Source organism: Microtus ochrogaster, unplaced genomic scaffold (genome assembly GCF_000317375.1).
Source record: "Microtus ochrogaster isolate Prairie Vole_2 unplaced genomic scaffold, MicOch1.0 UNK81, whole genome shotgun sequence".
NCBI lineage: Eukaryota > Metazoa > Chordata > Mammalia > Rodentia > Cricetidae > Microtus > Microtus ochrogaster.
This window is the reverse complement of record NW_004949179.1, coordinates 110,126-126,697: the sequence shown is the minus strand read 5'-3', so window position 1 is coordinate 126,697 and position 16,572 is coordinate 110,126. Positions and strand designations below refer to the sequence as shown.

Sequence of the window (16,572 nt, the reverse complement as noted above, 5' to 3'; positions counted from 1 at the left end):
AAAAAAAAAAAAAAAAAAAGAAATAGAGAGGACGGTTGAAAAATGGATAAGGAAAATGTGGCACATTTACACAATGCAGTACTACACAGCAGAAAAAATAATGACAGCTTGAATTTTGCAGGAAAATGGATGGAGCTAGAAAACATTATTTTGAGTGAGGTAACCCAGACACATAAAAACAATTATCACATGTACTCACTCCTAGGTGGTTTTTAAACATAAAGCAAAGAAAGCCAGCCCACAAATCACAATCTTAGAACTTAGACAACAATGAGGACACTAAGAGAGACTTACATAGATACAATCTACATGGGAAGTAGAAAGTAGAAAAAGACAAGATCTCCTGAGTAAATTGGGAGCATGGGGACTTTGGGGGATGATTGAAGGAGGGAGGGGAGAGGCAGGGAGGGAAGCAGAGAAAAATGTAGAGCTCAGTAAATATCAATAAAATAAAAAGAAAGAGAGAGAAAAAGTGGTTTCTGTATGGGCTTGGTGGTACAATTCTAGCATACGATTGAGGCAGGAGGATTGTAAATTTTAGGCCAGGCTAAGCTACATAGTGAGATTATGTGCTAGTGTGTGTTTGTGACCTTGTTGGAGGAGGTGTGTCATAGCAAGTGAGCGTAGAGATTCAAAAGATTGAAGTCATTCCCAGTGTTCCCTCTCTACCTCTTTTTTTTTAATAAATGAAATTCAACTTCTTATTTTTTTTAGATTGATTTATTTATCATGTGTACAATGTTCCTCCTGCCTGTACACCTGCACACCAGAAGAGGGCACCAGATCTCATTATAGGTGGTTGTGAGTCACCATGTGGTTGCTGAGAATTGAACTCAGGACCTCTGGAAGAACAGCCAGTGCTCTTAACCTCTGAGTTATCTTCCCAGCCCCTCTCTACTTGCCTGAGGATCAAGATGTGAATTCTCAGCTACTACTCCACCTCCACCCCTCATCAGCATCACCATCATAGACTCTAAAGCTCTGAAATTCTAAGCCCAATTATAAACTCTTTCTTAAATAGTCTGCCTTGGTTATGGTGTTTTGTCAGAGTAATAGAAAAATAATTGAAAATTGATATATATCAGGAAGTATAGAACTACTGTGACAAACCTGACTATGTTGATTTATGGAGGAGTGTGGAAGACTTTGGGAGTTGGGCGTAGGAAAGTGTACATTGTAAGCAGGACTCAACAGAATTTCCCAGTAGGATCTTGCACAACAGCGATGCTGATAGCGCTGCAGACTGTTGAGGCACAACTCGAGCTTTCACAAAGGAACAATATTGGCAGCTGGGCTAATGACTGTTCCCTCCACCCCCACCCGAGACAGGGTTCTCTATGGAACTCTGTAGACCAGGCTGGCCTCAAACTCACAGAGATCTGCCTGCCTCTGCCTCTTGAGTGCTGGGATTAAAGGCGTGCGCCACCACCGCCCAGCTCGAGAGACTGTTCATGTGATATATCGACAAAGAATGTGACTGCTTTCTGCCCTTGTCCTAAATTTTTCCTGAGACTAAATTAAAACTAATTTTGTTGGTAGAGGAGGTTTCAAGACATAACATTGACCTTGTTACGTAGTTACTAAATCTTCAGAACTACATGAAAAAATATTTTTTTTTCTGTGTAGCCCTGGATGACTTGGAACTAACTCTGGAAACCAGGCTGGCCTCAAATTCAGAGATCCGCCTGTCTCTGCCTCCAGAATTCTGGGATGTGCCACCATGCCTGGCCCAAAATGGTAATATTGACTCTGTTCTGTGATTATTAGTTATGGGTTTGTTTTTTTTTTGAGACAAGGTTTTTCTGTAGCTTTGGAGCTTCTCCTGGAACTAGCTCTTGTAGACCAGGTGGGCCTAGAACTCACAGAAATCTGTCTGTCTCTGCCTCCCAAGTGCTGGGATTAAAGGCGTGAGCCATCACCATCCAGCTAGTGATGGTTCTTAATGCAGACCTACAATGAAAAAGAACAAGTAGGAAAAAAAGAAATAAAAATACAGTTTTACATAATTTTTAAAGAAAAAGCATCAGGAAATTTAATTTTTAAGCCAAGGTTTGTGCTGAAAGGAAAGGAAGTAGTTAGGAGCACTGGCTGCTCTTGGAGAGAATTTAGGTTTGGTTCCCACATGGCGCCACTTCTCAGCCTCTCTAAATCCTGCACCTTCTATGCTGCCACAACTAATAGCACACCGGAGACTTTTTGTTGTTGTTGTTGTTTCCCTGTGTTTTGGAGCCTGTCCTGGAACTCGCTCTGTAGACCAGACTAGTCTCAAACTCATAGAGATCTGCCCACCTCTGCCTCCTGAGTGTGCTGGGATTAAGGCAAGCACCCTCACCACCTGGCTAATCATTTCTTATTGTGTGACAAGAGCTGTCTTTTTCTTTAGCTGTCAGGAAGAATACCAGCTGCATGGGAGACTTAAACATTACCAAATTCAACACTCAGTGGTGCACACCTTTAATCCCAGCATTTGGGAGGCAGAGGCAGGTGGATCTCTGTTTTAGTTTTAGGCCAGCATGGTCTACAGAGTAAATTTCAGGACAGCCGGGGTTATACAGAGAAACTGTTTCAAAAAATATGAGAGAGAGAGAGAGAGATTGCATGATTGATTAAAAACCCAGAGACAATGGGGCTGGAGAGATGGCTCAGAGGTTAAGAGCATTGCCTGCTCTTCCAAAGGTCCTGAGTTCAATTCCTAGCAACCACATGGTGGCTCACAATCATCTGTAATGGGGTCTGGTGTCCTCTTCTGGCCTGCAGGCATACACACAGACAGAATATTGTATACATAATAAATAAATAAATATTTTAAAAAACAGACAGATATTGGGGTTCAACCTGAAGATCAGAAAAGCAAAACAGCCAAACCACTAGAGATTGCTTACCTCCAAGAAATCCTCACACTGAAAGGGAGTAAATTCCTGTTTCATTCTGGTTTATATTCCTCTCTAGTGCTAGGATTAAAGGCATGTACCACTACTCTACTGCCCGACTTCTATGGCTACTGTGGCTACTGGGATTAAATGTGTTTGCCACTACTGCCTGGCCTGTATGACTGACCAGTGTGGCTGTTTTACTCTCTGTTTTCAGGCAAGCTTTATTTATTAAAATATAAATGATATATCACTATATTTCCCCCTTTTTGTCTAAAATAAAAAGGAGGCTCTAATATAAGAAAAACTATATACAACAAGTACAATGGCTATATACAATATATACAGGCAAGAAATACATCAACAATGTCTAGGCCAGTTGCATTTGACAAATTCATAGAAAATACTCTATTCTATCTTGATGAGTCCAAAGTCTTGTACCTAATTTGCTTTTTTTCCCTGGTGTTTTGAGACAGGCTTTCACTGTAGCTTTTGAGTCTGTCTTGAAAGTAGCTCTTGTAGAGCAGGCTGGCCTTGAACTCAGAGATCTGCCTGTCTTTGCCTCCCAAGTGCTGGGATTAAAGGTGTGCACCACCACCACCAAGATACCTAATTTTTGCTATCTCTCAACCTTATATATTTTATATTTCTTTAGTGAAATTCTTTTTTGAGTCTCATAAACAATGAAAACTATAACTGTCTAGTCTTCAACTCCCTCAGAGACTCAAGAAGGAAATAACATTAACTGAGTAAGCAGGATGAGTGAGCAAGCGACTTCCTAAAATTGTGACAAATGAAAGAAACAGCTGATTGCCTGGTCAGTCACCCAAAGTTCCTCTGCAATGTTGGGGCATTCATCTTTGGCCTGTAGACCTGGAATATCTGACAGACTTTTCTATGAAGCAGTGGTTTTGAAGGGATGTCCCACCTTGTTTGCAGTCACTCGCTGTTGTGTCCTGCTTGTCCCATTAGGACAGCATAGTGTCAGCAGTTGAAGCAAGGGCACTTTCTTGCCTAGTGACTTTTGCTGCACAGAAAGCAAACTCCTTGCTGGGCAGTGGTGGCACACGCCTTTAATCCCAGCACTCGGGAGGCAGAGGTGGATCTCTGTGAGTTCGAGGCCACCCTGGTCTACAAGAACTAGTTCCAGGGCAGGCGCTGAAGCTACAGAGAAACCCTGTCTTGAAACCCCCTCCACCCTTCCCCCCAAAAAAGAAAGCAAACTCCATGTGGAGTTTCTTCAATGTCCATCATCTTCTCTGAAGTAGATTTGCGCTGCCAGGAGCAGCCATGTCTCATTGTTGTAAATAAAAAGGAACCTATGCTATTAAGACATTTTAAATGCCATATTCTGTAGATCTCTGAATATGACCTGTCTATGTAATACATTTCTGTTTGACCTTGAAAACATACCTATTGTGACTACAAGTTCAACTGAAATAGGTGACTAATTACTAACCTTTATTTCCTTATTACCATAAATATTTGTTAATAAAAACTTTCAAGGACTAGAAATTTGCATTACATTGGTAAATGAGTTGTATAGGTACAATATTTTGAACAAGATTAGCAATATATGTGCAGTCTGTTTTTAACAAAATTGATCTCAAATTATTATCTACATATAAAATTTGCATATGATTTACAAAATTCCAATCCACTGTAAAGCATTTAAACTAATAGTTGCTTTCTAAAGTATACTCAATAATCTACCTTTTTGTCTTATCTATATCATCCCCTTTTTCTTTTCAAAGTTGATTCTACCCTTTTATCCTATCATATTTGCATCCCCATTTTTTCTTTTCAAAACAACTCTGAATCTAATTTCCTTTGTTCAGTTTTGCTCCTGACCATACCAATAACAACTTGTAACCAACCCTCCCAAACAATGACAAATGTCCATAACCAATTGAATGACCAAAAACCACCCACCCCACCTCTTGGGAATGTGGATGTCATTTACTTCCTGCTTTCTGGGGGGGATGACATCTTTAGGGGATTCTAAAAGAAAATTTTGGTTAATTGTCAAATTCAGAGAGGTAGCTTTGTCATTTGTTGTCCAGTTTCTGCACAATGGGAAAGTGCAGGGCTTTGTCTCAAGTCCTCGTTAGAGTAATCCGTTAGGCTGGATCATCTTAGCTAGCTACCTCAGAATGGTTCTGAGCAACTTGGCGTTCATAGCTGATCTTTAGGTGGTGCTCTTCAGCTTAGTGGTGGAGGAGCATTATTGTGGGGCCTTGAAGATGTAAGTCACAAAACAATCCCACACCCATTTGGATTATGATTAATAAAAGGGTTATTTATTTAAGGGGAAAAACTTACAGATCGCTGTCCTAGACAACAGCCCTCGGTGCAACCAGGAACAGAGTTTAGCAGCCAGAAGCGGGAGCTGGAAGTGAGAGTGAGTGAGTGAGCGAGTGAGTGAGTGAGAGAGAGGAAAAGAAAGGCTACTGCTGCTTTTTAAAGCAAAAGAGACCACGCCCAAGTGGGCTTACCTTAAAGGCTATTGGCTAAAGGAGTGGGAGGAGCTCCACAGCAGGGCCTCATCCTCCTTATGGAGACTTCCTGAGGTCACTGTTAGGCATGCTCATAGTTTACTGTAGAAAACTGATAGAGAATCAAACCTGAAATCATATTCAGGAAGGTAGAGTAAACTTCTTTCTAGAATTAGTTAATACTCTATATGACCATTAATATCATGACAAAATGTTTTATATGAATATATATGTAAATCTTTTTTTTTGGTTTTTCGAGACAGGGTTTCTCTGTGGTTTTGGAGCCTGTCCTGGAACTACCTCTGTAGACCAGGCTGGTCTCTATATGTAAATCTTATACATCTTAACCTTAAGAAAAGCTGTTAAGGGGTCAATATAAAACCAAAGAATTATTAGTAGCAATAGTCCTTAAATTTTTGTTATTCTTCTGTCCCATATCAAGTGGCTCTTCTGACATGAGAGAGATTTTGTATTTCATTTTATTAAGCATGCTTGGGTTTAGAGAAGGAGAGAGCCACACCACAGCTCCAATGCCAGCTTTAATCTTTAATTGGATGGGGACACAAAAAGGCCATTTCCATTACATGTCTGTAGAGAACAGCAGAAATAATCATTTCTAGCAAATGTGTGATTATCGAATTAGCATTTTCTGAACTCAAAGCAGCTGCCCATTGCAATGGTGTATCGGGCTGGGCGGTGATGGTGCATGCCTTTAATCCCAGAACTTGGGAGGCAGAGGCAGGAGGATTTTTGTGAGTTCGAGGCCAGCTTGATCTACAAGAGCTAGTTCCAGGACAGGCTCCAAAAGCTACAGAGAAACCCTGTCTTGAAAAACCAAACCAAACCAAACCAAACCAAACCAAACCAAACCAAACCAAACCAAACCAAAACAAAACAAAAAGAAAAAAGAAAAAGAAAAGAAAAAGGTGTATCAATGGTGTGGTATACTTATTTTAATTTTCCAAATTCTACAAAATGGTACACATCCATCTGCAAAATTTTATTCCTTTGGGTTATTCCCTGTAGGTAGTGGTGTTTGGTTGTATAAAGTACAAGTAGAACATTTCCTTATAAAGTCCTTGGTTTGTTACCATGTGATGGAAAAGCCTTATTTTTTTTTAAAAAAAAAAAACCTTTGCTATTGACTTTTTTTTAAATGAAATTCAGCTCTTCAGCACATTTCCAATCAATAATTGAGTAGATTTCTGCATTACCTTGTGCTAGAGAACCTGGCAGACCCATATGTGATTGGATATGTGTTATGTATATGGGATAATGCCTATTCTTGATTATATTTTACAACTGAATAATGAAGTCAATTCCATACCATCTGGTATAAATTTAGTATGCAAAAGAACTCTCTTCATATTGTGAATCAGTAGCTATATTGAGGGATTCTTTAAAAGCTCTAAGTACCATGAGAGTAGCATGTAATCCTGACTTTTAGACAGAATCATAAGGGTTTTGTTCCACTTTACTTTCATTTACTGATTTGTAACCTGCCTTTCCTGATCTGTTTGCATCAGTATAGAATGTAGGGGCTTCAGTTATTGGTGTGTCCCATACAATGCAAAGGAGGATCCAGCTAGTTTTCTTTTTAAATTGAATTCTCTTGTTTTTAGGATAGTTGTTGCTAATATCTCCCAAAAAAATAGTACAAGCTGTCTTCCAGGGTTCACTTCCTTCCCATAATTTGTCAATTTCCTCATTATTAAAAGGTACTATAATTTCTACAGGGTCTATTCCTGCTAATTGATGAAGTCTCAATTTTCCTTTTAGAATTAAAAAACTTAAAATTTTTTTTCCTCAGTTTATGTGGTAAAAAGATCCATTCTAAGATACTATCTTCCCTGTACATTAAAATTCTTGTAGGAGAATGTTTGGAGGATAATATGACCAAAATGCTGTTAAGCTTCAGATCCTTAGGATTGACATGTGCCTTATGTGATTTCTCTTCAATCAAAGTCAATTCTAAGCTTCAGCTGATAATTCTCTGGGACTATTTAAATCCTTGTCACCATCTAAGGTTTTGTTTAAATTAATCAGGTCATCAGGTTCTATCCCAATTGTGGGCCATAGAAGGGAAAGTCTCCTAGCAAGCTTTGGAAGTCATTAAGAGTCTGCAATCTATCTCTCCTAATTTGCACCTTTTGGGGTCTAAATTTTTTGTAAACCTATTTTACAGCCTAAATAATTAATAGAACCTCATCTTTGTATTTTTTCAGGAGTTGTTGTAATCCTCAACAAGGCAAAATTTTCTTTACTTCAAACATTTTTTCTTCCTTTTAAAAAAGGTTTATTTATTTATTATGTATACAGTATCTGTCTACATGTATCCCTGCAGGCCATAAGAGGGCACCAGATCTCATTACAGATGGTTGTGAGCCACCATGTGGTTGCTTGGAATTGAACTCAGGACCTCTGGAAGAGCAGTCAGTGTTCTTAAGCTCTGAGCCATCTCTATAGCCCCTCAAACATTCTTTCTAAAGTATCTACACTGGAATCAAATAGTAAAATACTTTCCATGCAATGGTAATCTACAGACTGAGGAAATTGCTTACATATTGTAGGTGGAGACTGCACTTTCATTTCCTGGCTGCTCAGACATGAATAATCACACAGAAACTATATTAATTACAATGCTGTTTGGCTGATGGCTCAGGTGTATTTCTAGCTAGCTTTTACATCTTAAATTAACCCATTTCTATTAGTCTGTGTATTGCCACGTGACCATGGTGCTACCTCATTTTCTTCATGTCTTGTTTCCTTGGCTGCTGTCTGGTGTCTGCTTGACTTCACCTGCTCTCTCTCTACATCTCTGTTCGGTTTCCCACCTGGCTTTACTCTGCCAAGCCATCAACTGAAAAATCTTTATTCATCAACCAATAAAAGTAACTCATATACAGAAGGACATCCCACATCAATGTATCATTTCCAATGGCTGACTTTCAAAATATTGGCACTGGGTGGGGCTATTTAACATTCCCTGTGGGAGAATCTTCCATTGATATCTTTTAGCAGGGTGAGAATTATTATAAGTAGGCAATGTGAAGGCAATTTTCTTCTGTCTTTTTCTAGTAAAGGCTAGTGAAGAAAAGTCTTTTAAATCAATAACTATAAGAGGTTATCCTTTAGGCAATAGAGAAAGCAAAAGAATGCCAGATTGTAAAGAATCCATTGGCTGAAACACCTTATTAACAGCTCTTAGATCTGCTACTATTCTTCAGTTTCCAGGTTTCTTTTTAACAACAAATACAGGAGAACTTCAAGGATTGGTTGATTCCTCAATAAGGATCAACTGTACCAGTTGATCTAAAGCCTAGAGCTTCTCTATTGTTAAAGGCCATTGCTCCACCCATACAGGTTTGTCTGTCAACCGTTTGAAAAGTAGGGCTGTTGGTGCCCTGTTCTTATACAACCTGAATGGTCAGTGATTATTCTTTATAAAACTGTCTAATATTTTTCTCAGAAACATACATTAATCTATGTTTGTTTCTAAGATTGGGGGAATATTAATCTGAGTATTCCATTGCTGTAACAAATCACATTCCTACAAATTCATTGCTATGTAAGCCACATATGGTTTTAATATTCCTGTCTGTCCATCTGGCTCTATACATTAAACCCATTTTATGCTCTGATTTACCTGAGATAAAGTTTCAATCCCAAAAAACTCAACATTTACATCCTGAAAAGGGCAATTTGGATGCCAATATTCTGATGAAATTATGGTTACATCCATACCTGTGTCTACCATACCTTCAATGACATTTACTTGTATTTTCATCTCTTTTTTCTCCTCTTCTCTCTCCTTCCCCTCCTTCCCTCCCTCCCTCCGTCCCTCCCTCCTTTCTTTCTTTTCTTTTCTTTCTTCTTTCTGTTTCTCTGTGTCTGTTCTGGAATGTGCTCTATAGACCAGGATGGCCTTGAACTCGCCTGCCTCTACCTCCTAAGTACTGGGATTAAAAGCGTGTACCACTACCTCCTGGCTGTATTTTCTTAATTAATCATTCATAGAGGAAAGCTGAGGGCATTGTGGGTGGGACTACCCCTGGCCTGGTGGTACTGGGTCCTATAATAAAGTAAGCCGAACAAGCCAGTAGGCAGCACCCCTCCCATGGCCTCTGCGTCAGCTCACTGTCCTGTTTCTGCCTTGGCTCCCCTCCATGGATTGTGATTATGGATATGGAAACTAAACAAACCCTTCAGTCCCCATTTGCTTTGGTCATAGTAACCCTAACAAAGCCAGAGGAGACCTCGGAGCTGTAGTTGCCAACTGATGTGGGTTCTGGAAACTGAACGTGGTCCTCTGAAGATCAGCAAGTGCGCTCAACCTCTGAGCTCTCTCTTTCTCTGGCTAACCAAGGTGGGCTGGTTGCCCTTCTAGGTCTGGGGCACAGGGACAATTATACTGGTCACTGTGTTGGTAACTGGAAGGTGTACAAGAACCATCTGGTTCTGGTTAGACTAGAAGTGCCTTCTGAGCTCGCCAAGGATTAGAGCAGGGTCAAGTCAGCAGGAGCAAAAGGCAGTGCAGGGCAGGGACTGTGCCCGGTCAACACTTCGGCTCTTGCTGTCACTCAGGAGTACGCTGGGCCAATCAGGATCTCCAAACTCACACCGTTCAATCAAAAGCGTCGTGGGGCAGCGAGAGGCGGGTTCTGTATGGTCGCCATGCTGTGGTCTGAACTCCGCGGCTGAGGGAGGCCCCGTGTGTACGCGTGCTGCGCTGTGCGTGCTGCTCCTGGGAGCTGTGAGGAAAGCGCAGGAGAACTCGGACGCTGTGACATGGTGAGCGCGGGGCTGCTGTCCCCAGACGGGAAGGAGAGGCAGCTATGGTGGCTCCTTCCCTCCGCAGAGCTCGGCCCGCTGCCGACCTCCAGCCGTAGCTGCTGCCGCTGTGCACCTCCGCCCCTCTGCGTCTGCGCAGAGTTCCGGGCGCCGCTGGGGCGGTCCGTCTTTTGTGCCATGACGTCACTCACAAGCCTTGGATTTGGTGCTGTGTCTGGAGTTTGGTTGCTAAACTCAAGGTCCCGCGGTGCCCTGAGCTATCTTCACATTTAGATGGAGAGTCCACTTTGAGTTAATTTTGTGGAAGTTGTAAACTGTAATAAATCTTTTGCTTATGGATTCCCAGGTTGTCGGATAATATTTAAGAAGACCATAATCTCCTCATTGTCATTTGCTCTTTTTTTTTTTTTAAGGATGAATTATGGATACAGTGTTCTGGCTGCATGAATCCCTGCAGGCCGGAAGAGGGCACCAAATCCCGTTACAGATGGTTTGTGAGCCACCATGTGGGTGTTGGGTATTGAACTCAGGACCTCTGTAAAAACAGTTTGTGCTCTTAACCTCGGAGCCATCTCTCCAGCCCTCATTTGCTTTTTTAAAAAAAATTAACTGTAGCCGGGTAGCGGTGGCTCACGTCTTTAATCTGAGCACTCAGGGAGGCAGAGGCAGGCTGATCTCTGTGAGTTCGAGGCCAGCCTGGTCTACAAAGTGAGCTCCAGGATAGCCAGAGATACACAGAAACCCTGTCTTGAAAAACAAAAACAAACAAACAAACAAACAAACAAACAAAAAACCCAGGGCTGGAGAGATGGCTCAGAGGTTAAGAGCACTTACTGCTCTTCCAAAGGTCCTGAGTTCAATTCCAACAACCACATGGTGGCTCACAACCATCTGTAATGAGGTCTGGTGCCCTCTTCTGGCCTGCAGGTATACACACAGACAGAATATTGTATACATAATAAAGTAAATAAATGTTTAAAAAAAACCCAAAAAATTGACTGTATGGTATATTTGCTTTCGTTTTTTTTTTTTTTTGGTCTATAATTAAAACTTTATTGAAAAACTGACACCAAAATAGGAGATCACTGTTGTATACTTTATAAAATCAAACACAGTTACATTGTCTTGGTAGAGTCACTAAACTTGATAAGGCTTTCTGTGAAAAACGCAAACTCAGGAACTTGTATAGATGTTTAGTGTTGCTTTCTTCTAAATGAACAGCCTTCTGTGAGCCTGGCTTTTCCTCCTGTGGGCTGGCACAGCGCTGTTGAACAACCTACACAAAGAACCACTGTCTGAGCATGGCTGAAAACTGTAGTAATCTTGTAGCAGCCTGGAAATTTCACATCCATGAAGTAAGAATTTGGGCTCTGAACCATCCGTTTCTTCTTATGTTTTTTCTTTTCATCTTCCAAGGAAGGGTGTAAAAGGTCTCTAGCCAGAGGCATGGTGACGGCTCGGCCAGCACCGATGCTCCAGATCTCTGAGGTGAGGTGCTTGCTGGCGAGTGCTCAGCTACAACTTCTGGGGATCTCGTTTTGTTTGTATTATTTTGTAGATAGATTTATTTTCAAATATTCATACACTATCATGATTGTTAAATTTTGTGTAAAGATAGTATTGTTTATGTACTGTTTCTTCAAAATTGTGTTGAACAATTTTTCTCTTTACATATAACCTTTATTTTTTTTAAATATTTATTTATTTATTATGTATACAATATTCTGTCTGTGTATGTCTGCAGGCCAGAAGAGGGCACTACATCTCATTACAGATGGTTGTGAGCCACCATGTGGTTGCTGGGAATTGAACTCATGACCTTTGGAAGAGCAGGCAATGCTCTTAACCACTGAGCCATCTCTCCAGCCCCCATATAACCTTTAGAATAGCATTCACACAAAATGTTCTGATGTTACACAGATATTAGGATTCTTGTTGGGATTGCGTTAAATTTATAGTTTAATTGAGGGAATCGATATTTATTTTTAATCTTTTGTGTGTTTTGTTGTTTTGCCTGCATGTATGTTTGTGAACCATATACATACAGTACTGTTGGAGGCTAGAAGAGGGCATTAGGGCACCCTTGACTGGTATTACAGATGATTGTGAGCCCTCATGTGGGTACTGGGAATTGAATTCAGGTCCTATGGAAGAGAAACAAGTGATCTTAACCCCTGAGCTGACTGCAGCTCCCAGAAAGCAACATCTTGATGTTGTCTTCTATTTACCAAGACCATTGCATAACTCATGATTTGTGGACTTACTTGAATTATCTATCTATCTATCTATCTATCTATCTATCTATCTATCTATCTATCTATCTATCTATCTATCTATCTTAGACTAGATCTCTCTATGTAGTCCTGACTCACTCTGTAGACCAGGGTGACACTGAATTAACAGATCTTCCTGCCTCTGCCTCCTGAGTGCTGGTGTTAAAGACCTATGCCACCATGCCTGGCTTAACTCTTTGTTAAATTTATTATATGTCTTTCTTTGTGTCTCCTTTGCTCTGTGGTTCTGTATATGCACTGTGAAATTGTTAACCATTCTATTGTTCATTGCTGTTATACTGGAAAATGATGGACTTCATGTATTAAGCTTGTATTTAAAAAGTTTGCTGTATTAGTTCCTTGAGTTTTTGTTGGTCTAGAAATTTTATGTTTGGAAAGACCTGTATTTTATTTATTATATTTTTTAAATTTTTATTTTTGAGATTATAATACAATTCCAACATTCCTTTCCTTTCCTTCCTCCAAACCTTCTTCAATATACCCCTTTCTTCTCTCCTTCAAATTCATGGCCTCTTATTTCATTAATTGCTATTGCATGCATATAACATATATATTCCCAAATATGTACTGTTACTTGTGTGTGTGTTTTCAGGCTGACCATTTGGCACTGGAAAACCAATTGGTGTGCTCTTCACAGGGGAAGACCACCTTTTCCATGCCCAGATTTCTTCGGTTATCTGTAGTTCTTTGAGTTAGTGGCTTCATGGGCTTTTTCTGATCCACTTTGGCATGCCCATTGGTGGTGTCTTTGTTCACCTCATGTTTCGGTGTTCGTGTTGGTGAGACTAAAGTCTCATAAATGAGCATAGCTTCTGATATTATTAGGAGACAGCCTCATAGCAAACTCCCTCTGTGTGTTACAATCTTTCCACCCAAGACTTTTATTTTTTCATTCATTCATTCATTCATTCATTCATTCATTCATTCATTCTTCTGTTTTTCAAGATAGCGTTTCTCTGTGTTGCCCTGACTGTTCCGGAATTCGCTCTGTAGACCAAGCTTGTCTACAGATCTGCCTGTTTCTGCCTCCTGAGTGATGGGATTAAAGGTCTGCGCCACCACTGTCTGGCTGCTCTTACATTTGTGTGTGTGTGTGTGTGTGTGTGTGTGTGTGTGTGTGTTTTCAAGATAGGGTTTCTCTGTGGCTTTGAAGTCTGTTCTGGAATTAGCTCTTGTAGACCAGCTGACCTGGAACTCACAGAGATTTGTCTGCCTCTGCCTCCTCGAGTGCTGGGATTAAAGGTGTGCGCCACCACCACCCGGCTTTAACTCTTACATTTAAATAACCCACATTTCTTATCTACCCTCTGCTAAATGGGGCTTGGTATCTTTTCTCAGTATGGGATGCTCATCTTGCTTCTACTCCTCTGACTCTGCTCTTCTTCATTCCAGCATCCTTAGTTTGTCCTGCCTATACTTCCAGCCTGGCTACTGGTCAGTAAGTTCTTCATTAATCAATGAGAATAGTACATCTTCACAGTATACAGAAGGATTATTTCACAGCACCTGTCCTGTTCTTAGGCCAACTGTATCATCTTCATCTGGCATTCATGCTTTTCCTATCCTTATGAGCTTGGAATGGCTGGTCTAACTGATTGGTGTAGCTCAGGGCCAATGGAGAATGGCTGCCCTCTAGACCTGCCTGGCTGGCCCATCTGAGACTGTGCCTCTTGAGGGCTCTGATAGACACTTGGCTTGAGCTGCTGCTGGGTCTGTTTCCACGGTCTCTCCCTCAGTCATGTGTGGTTCCGTGAACCTCTGGCTACGTGAGAAGTTTCCACTTTCATGCTGAGAAACATATACATATACAGCTTGCTGTGGGGCCTTTAGTTTACATCTAGGGGACCAACTTAGTTTTCTTCATTTGCTTTATCTTGTCATTTTTGCTATCTGTGAATCATTTTTAAGGCATTGCACCCTTCCAGAAGTTCACTAGCTTAGCATTTGACTTTCTGTGCATTTTTCTTGAGGAACTCCTGTTCCACACAAATCTTGCTTTATTTACTTCAAGTGATGGGGGCAGACCCTGTTCTTTGTCCTTCTTTCAGCTCCGCTATGTGGCCTCGCCACTTTACAGATCACTTTAGCTCCATCTCTGAGATCCTTCAGTGCTTTTCTTGCATCGTAAGTCCCGTGCTGCTAAGGAGCTCAGCAAAGGCACTGAAGCTTCACACTGGCCTCAAGAGCTGTTCTGAATTACTTTCCTAAATCTGCAGGGAACTCAGTCCTGTCTCGCATCGAGTAGCACTTCTCTCATTCTCACTTCTTTCCTGATCACTCTCCCCTGTGTTTTCCTCTTAACTGTCTGACTCTTCTCATGGGTTCCAAACTTGTGGGTCCCAGAAAGGGCTTTTTAGGTTTGATTTGACTTCTATGTTTTTTTTCCTTATAGCTTGACAACTGTAAGAGCCAACATCTCTCTCCCATTCTCTGTCTTTTCTACTTTCTTTTCCAAATCAGAGGCTAATGCAGAGGCTAGCAAACTCATGTTCTTTCCATGGTGTAATTCCTCCTGCACAGCTTGTTCAGTCCGAGCAGCCTCGGACACACTTTTTATTACACAAAGCAACAGTCAGGCAACCTCCCGGCAGCTTGCTGGTAGTCTCTCACCAGCTGCTTTGGAGACTGCCAGTATTCCAGAGTCTGTGTGCTTATATGGCAGGCCCTACTCATCAAGCAAGTACGCCACTCCTGCCACATAGCAGAAGACTGCCAGCCGGGGATTCCCCACAACCATTCCTGCAAGGCTCCATCTTGCTCATGGTTCTCACTGCCTATCTCACGACACATGCAACTTCCACCATAGGAAGAAGGCACACTGCCATGTGTCACATGAGGAAGAACAGCTGTATCAGAGTCCCCTCCACCATTAATCTGTTCAGCCTCAGTTGCAGGCTTTGCTGTCCATTGCCAAGACTTTGAGATCACTCCTCCTATACGGACTGTTTCTGCCATGCTCTTATTCTGTTGCTGAGTGTGTTGTGTGAGACTTTCCTACAGAGATATGACGCAGAGGTCTGCTCACCCCAAGATAGGAACCCAAGGACAAACAAAAGTAATAATTTCACCAGTGTCCATCTTGGTGAACCAGTGAGTCTATTGGGTATAATTAGAAGCGTATGGCTGAGGGGTTACTTGGAGGAGCGAGGATGACTACAGGTCAGCAGCATCATGGGAAAGCCCATCTCAATATAGGTAAAAGCTGTATCCTGAGCACTCTGTGTGGCTCCCAGGCTGCTCCCAAGGACCAAGGGTCTCCTCTCTGGCAGTTGTTTGCCACTTCTAAAAATTTGGGGAGTGGCTTGTTTTCCCAAAGGGGTGAAATAGACTTTACAAGTCTCCTGACTTTAAGCTTCCACACAGGGAGCAATGTTGCAAATCGGAGAGAATTGCCTATACATGGTTTTATACAAAATTTATTTTGTATTTTGGGTTTTTTTGAGACAAGGCTTTTCTGTATAGCCCTGACTGCCCTGGATCTTGTTCAGTAGATCAGATTGGCCAAAACCTCACAGAAATCCACCCACCCCGCCTCTAAGTGCTGAGATTAAAGGTGTGCGCCCCTGCCCAGTCTCCTTTATCTGTCTAACCATTGTGGTAGCACCTGTGAAATAGTTTCCACTAGAGAGGCTCGCTGGATCAGTAACCACTGTTTTCTTTCTGAAGGCTAATGGGAGTTGAGAAAGTCCCAGAGTAGTTATAGAACTCATTTTCTTTTTTTGTTGTTGAATGGTTGTATATATTATTTTTTTGGCTTTTTTGAGACAACGTTTTGCTGTACCTTTGGAGTCTGTCTTGGAACTAGCTCTTGTAGACCAGGCTGGTCTCGAACTCACAGAGATCCGCCTGCGAGTGCTGGGATTAAAGGCGTGCGCCACCACTGCCCGGCTGAATGGTTGATTCTTTATATTCATGTGAATTCTATAAAAATACTAAGGTCCCTCATGCCATCAAAACTTAAGTATTGTAGCCAGGCAGTGGTGGTGCATGCCTTTAATCCCAGCACTCTGGAGGCAGAGGCAAACAAATCTCTGTGAGTTTGAGGCCAGCCTGGTCTACAAGAGCTTGTTCCTCGACAGCCTCCAAAGCTACAGAGAAACCTTGTCTTCAAAAATCAAAAAA

The 16,572-nt window shown here is 41.4% G+C and overlaps 2 protein-coding genes across 2 annotated transcripts in view; one reads left to right on the top strand and one right to left on the bottom strand.

Moving 5' to 3' along the window:
* The window catches only part of LOC101999684 (zinc finger protein 709-like), a 55,394-nt gene that overhangs the window by 11,716 nt on the left and 27,106 nt on the right, over window positions 1–16,572 (top strand). The window lies entirely within an intron of this gene.
* Window positions 11,176–11,702, bottom strand: LOC101999410 (40S ribosomal protein S27-like). Its single transcript, XM_005370508.3, has one exon. It carries the CDS (start codon window positions 11,602–11,604, stop codon window positions 11,350–11,352), a length of 255 nt encoding a protein of 84 aa, XP_005370565.1. The 5' UTR covers window positions 11,605–11,702; the 3' UTR covers window positions 11,176–11,349.